Source organism: Nannobrachium achirus (genome assembly GCF_963921795.1).
Source record: "Nannobrachium achirus genome assembly, chromosome: 9".
In the NCBI taxonomy this organism is placed as follows: Eukaryota; Metazoa; Chordata; class Actinopteri; order Myctophiformes; family Myctophidae; genus Nannobrachium; species Nannobrachium achirus.
The window spans coordinates 54,560,795-54,566,134 of NC_137818.1; the positions used below are offsets into that span (position 1 = coordinate 54,560,795).

At 52.3% G+C, this 5,340-nt stretch overlaps 1 protein-coding gene across 1 annotated transcript; it reads left to right on the forward strand.

Annotated features, from left to right (window-relative positions):
- Positions 1-2,025: 2,025 nt before the first annotated feature.
- On the forward strand, positions 2,026-5,112 carry LOC308291269 (MMS19 nucleotide excision repair protein homolog; the record flags this gene model as incomplete). Its single annotated transcript, XM_080733251.1, has 1 exon — positions 2,026-5,112. One exon carries the CDS (start codon positions 2,026-2,028, stop codon positions 5,110-5,112), a length of 3,087 nt encoding a protein of 1,028 aa, XP_080589377.1.
- Between the last annotated feature and the right edge of the window lie 228 nt (positions 5,113-5,340).

Genomic DNA, 5,340 nt, shown 5'->3' on the forward strand with positions numbered 1-5,340 from the left:
GAGCATTTGTTGTGTGACTGACTACCATGGCCTCTCTGCACGGCAGGCAGCATGCTCCCCAGGACTCTTACTGTTTGATGTATTACTGCACCATCACAATGACATGGCAGTGCCGCTGCTGGAGAGTGCATGCGTGCGTGTGTACATTTTGCTTAAATGCTGAATCTGCGCAAACGGCCCCGAGCGAAGGCAGGGGAGGAAAGTGGATCACATGCAGAATGAAATGTTGCTTCAATATCAAGCAGGCAAGAGAGACCAGGCAGCCAGCATAGAGATGGTTATTACACATACACACTTAAGTGCAGTACAGCAGCGGTTATCAAAGTGTGGTCAGGGAACACCCCCGGACGGGTTCCAGGGGGTCCCCAGCAAAATGAGTTATAGCGTAAAAATCAGTTTAACTACTTTAACCCTGTATACGCATTGTGAGCTATAGGCCAGTGGTTCTCAACCTTTTCAGGCCCCAACCCACAAAATAATTATATTTTAACTTCTCCACTCACCTCTGACCCTGGGTTCTGCCCCCCCATCCCGACATGGACCCCTGCATGCATGGGGGCTGTTATGCAGGGAGGGAAAAGGGTGGAAGAAGAATGGTGTGGAGATACTGTATGAAGGAGGAGAGGAGAGGTCAGGAGAGGAGAGCAGGGTTGGAAGGAAAGGAAAAATAAAACTAAACAAAGAGACACTTTGTTTTCTACGAGCTGTCGCCTTTGAAATTCGCTCCACCCTCGTTATGGGTTTTATCTGAAGCCAAATGAAATAACGACACAATGAATCGCATTTGAGTGTCTGCTGTCGCGTATTCATCTGTGTAACGTTAGTAAAACGAAAGACAATCAGATCCCGAAACACACACGGCCTTCATCTCATATCACTGACAGTACAGTACAGCTCAGTACAGTTCAGGTTGCATAAGCCCTCTTCCTGCTTTTCTTTTTTTTTACCGTGCACAATGTGTTCATTCTTCCTTTCTGCACAATCATTCTTTCTGCACGCACACACACTGCCTTTGCACACACACGCACGTACACACACATGCAAACGCACGCACACACACACACACACACACACACACACACACACACACACACACACACACACACACACACACACACACACACACACACACACACACACACACACACACACACAACACACACACACCTTGACAGGCCGCAGGCTGCACAGTCATGCTAGATAGTATTAGGTGTAGTAGTGTAGGTCTGTGGTTAAAAGGATGATGACAGTGTTATGTAAGAGACAAAGATGGCTGCAGGTAATTATGCGTTGGTGTGTGCTGGCTGAGATGTCACAGGGACTGAGGAGTGAGACGATATGATTTCCAGCTTGGCTCACATCATGTGTCACACATCTCACAATGCTTGAACTATATTGGTGCGCTCAGTAGGGCTCAAATCTCCGTCAGGAGGCATTATAGTTATACTGATATTATCCGAGGAGTGATGAAGAATGATCATAATCACTCATGATAATGACATTTATTTTCCTTCTTTTTTATCAAGCACGTATTTTAAGAAGGAGATAAAATACGTCCATAAGGAAAACAATAACAACGGTAGAGTGACTAGAAAAATTAAATTCTGGGAAATTGCAAGTGTGGTTGCCCTGACACGAGTCACGAGGAGTTCACGGGGAAATGTATTCTGTCTTATCATTTGTCCCTTTCATGCCCATATATGGATATCTCTGTAGCTGTCGTCCTTGTCCCTTTTATGCCCATATTATGGAAATCCCTGATGTCATCAATATTAAAGGGTGGAGTTGTCCTTTAATTCTATTTGATACAGTGGAAATAACATCTGCTGTAGGCAAATTTTCCTACTTATATTTATCCAAAATTACTGTCCATGGGGTCTATTAGGCTGCTGGGTTCTTCTGGGGAAACTGGACAACAGGAGCATTTGTGCCTAATACACTCCATGGACAGTAATTTTGGATCAATATAAGTAGGAAAATGAGCCTAGATGTTATTCAGTCCTTTAAACCCATATGGAGTGCATGATGGCTGCTGTGGACAGCATGGTGTTGGTGTCTCTGGTGGAGGACTTTATCTCCGGACTGCAGGACAGCAAGGCCTGCGACACAGCGACAGGAGTCAAAGATGGACGGTTTACAATCCTACAGGTGGTGGAAGCCTTGGGACTGACTCTAACCAGCTCCCAGGTCAACACGCGGGCCAGAGGAGTGCAGATGCTGTCCCAGGTTGTACAGGAGTGCTTTCGACAATTCTCTGTTAAAGAAGTAGAAGTGCTCATAGCGTTCTATGAGAACAGACTGAAGGACCACCACGTGTTCACTCCTCATGTCTTACTTGGCCTGAAAGCGCTGTCTAAACATCCAGCGTTGCCTCCCGGTTCTGCCGTCTCCATCCTGAGGTCTATATTTCAAGATGTCCATGTGCAGTCCCTGAAGTTGGCAAAGAGAAACTGTGTGTACACTATTCTCATCAACCTCATGGAGTCCAGAGAGACGGAACTGAAGAGTTTGGGGTCAGACTTTGTGTTTGGTTTCGTCCAATCGATGGGCGGCGAGAGGGACCCTCGGAACCTGCTGCTGACCTTCCAGATCGCCAAGGACATCATCGCCAGAGGCTACGACATGGGTACATTCGTAGAGAAGTTGTTTGAGGTGACATCCTGTTATTTTCCCATCGACTTTAGCCCACCCCCCAACGACCCTCACGGTATCACACAGGAAGTGCTCGTCCTGTCACTGAGGGGTGTCCTCACTGGAACGCCACTCTTTGCCGAGTTCCTGTTGCCTCTGATCATCGAGAAATTGGACTCCGATGTTCAGACCGCCAAGGTGGACTCACTGCAGACCCTGGCTGCTTGTGTGGAAACGTACCAACAGCAGCACCTGGCCGAGTTCCTACCAGGGCTGTGGGCTTCACTACGCAGAGAGGTGTTCCACACCGCCAGTGAGAAGGTGGAGTCTGCAGGTCTCGCTGCTCTGGCAGCCATCACCTCCTGTCTGTCTCGCTCCGTCCTCCGCTCTGACTCTGGAGATGGACTGAGCGTCTTCCTGGAGCTCATCCTCAGTGACTGCAAGCATCACCTGGCTGGACCGGACCTCAAACTGGTGTGGCCCAGTGCCAAGCTGCTGCAGGCTGCCTCTAGCGCCTCCTACAGGGCCAGTCACATCGTGACAGCCGCTGTCATACCCTCCCTCATAGAGCAGTACAACGACAGAACACAGTGCTCCCAGAGGCGGACAGTCCTGGATGTGTTGCAAGGATTCGTTCAGCCGGCCAAAAACAGCCTGTCAGCAGAGGAAGAGAGTGTGTTACTGCCGTTCCGTGGGTCTCTGTGTGGTGTAATTTTCTCTGCCATGTTGGAGAACAGTGAAGGTCTGCAGATCACAGCCACCAAGGTCCTCACATCACTGGGACAACACACAGGTCTGTTGATGGATTCTGACGTGCAACAGGCTGTAGACAATTTGACCAGACTAATACTTCAGGAGAAGGATGATAAAGTCAGTGTTGCCGTAGTGGAATGTTCCGGGGCCTTGTCCAGGCGGCATCCAGCGGCCTTCATCTCTACCATGATCCCCAGACTTAAAGAGCACATCTCCTTAGAACGCGTGGTGCAAGACGGCAGCAATACCCTGCCCCAGGAGCGGCTGTCCCATCGTGCTTTGCGTCAGCGATGTCTGTCAGCTCTGGCTGCAGTGTCCAGCCAGCCCTCCGTGGTCCAGGAGAGCACGCTGGTCCTCCTGGAGGTGCTCAGCTCAGCACATACAGGCGCTGTTAGTTTCAGTGTGGAGGAGGTGGTGTCAGCCTGTCAGAGTCTTCAGGCCATCGCACAGCAGGCTCAGGACGCGGAGGAGACCGCTCGATGCTACCATGACGTCATCATCCCGCGCCTCTTATCTCTGGCCCTGCAGGCTACCTTACAGGATGAGGAGGATTCTGGGAGTCGTAGTCCTCTGGTGGAGCCGGCGGTTCTGTTGGCCATGGTTCCTGTCATCAGCACCGTCTGTTCCAGGTTCCAGCCCAAACTCGCAGTCCAGACGGTGTCCAGGCTCGTCTCTCTCTTCCTGGACGGTGACGTCTCCTGTCTCCCGGACAACTCCTTCCCCTCAGACATCCAGCTGCTCAAGGGGGGGACGTCATCGAGGCTGTCTCAGTTGGTGTGTCTTCTGATGGGCTGTGTCTGCTCCCTGCCTCGCACTATGGAGGTACCCCAGATCGACAGACTGCTATCGGAGCTGGAGGAGTTGAGCTTCACCTGCCTCCACCCGTTCTCCTACACGTCGGCTGCCAAGTGCTACGCCGGCCTTCTCAACAAGAGACCAGCAGGTGAAGCCCTGGACTCTCTGGTCCGGAGGGTGATGGAGAGGATGTGCAGTCGGCTGGACTCCTCTGCTCTCCGCATGCAGGCCTTCACGCTGCTCCTCTGGGTGGCCAAAGCGTTGCTGCTCAGATACCATCCTCTGTCAACGGCAATGACCGACAAGCTCTTCTCTCTGCTGGACGACAGTGACTTGGGCTCTCTGGCAGCAGAGGGCTTCTCTCTGCTGATGAGCGACTCCTCTGAAGTGTTGAACCATGCCTGCCACGCCGACGTGCGCATCATGTACCGGCAGCGCTTCTTCACCGAGAACTCCGCCAAGCTGGTCCAGAGCTTCAACGCCGCTCCACCAGAGAAGAAGTCCAGCTACCTGAAGGCTCTGTCTCACATCGTCAATAACCTGCCCAGAGAGGTGCAGCTCACAGAGCTGCCAGCACTCCTCCACCTCATCCTGGAGGCCCTGTCGTGTGCGGACCGGGAGGTGCAGCTGTCCACTCTGGCCTGCCTGCAGCCCGTCCTGCTGGACCCTCCACAGGTCCTGGTGCAGCAGCTGGAGGCCCTGGTGTCCAGGCTGCTCAACCTCACCACCAGCCCAGCCATGAAAGTGCGGATCGCCTCGTTGCGCTGCATCCACGCTGTGGCCAGCTTTCCTGAACACGAGGTGATGCCATTCCGTGCCAGGGTGCTGAAGGGGCTGTCCACACCTCTGGACGACAAGAAGAGGCTGGTTAGGAGAGAGGCCGTGCGCGCACGAGGAGAATGGTTCCTGTTGGGAAGCCCAGGAGGCAGGTGATGCTTTCACACCGAGGTAGAAGGACAACCTCCAGGAAGGCTGGGGCCCAGGAGAACCACATCTGTTCCCAGGCAGCAGCACTCTCTGTTGGGACAAAGTCCTTCACTTTCACCCCCCCTCTTCGGACCTTCTCCTATCTCAGTATTTCTCAAAATGTCACATTTCAAGGTCTACCCTTAGCTCTGGCGGTGTACAAATGGAACCAGGAGAACCTGTTAGGGTTTGTTT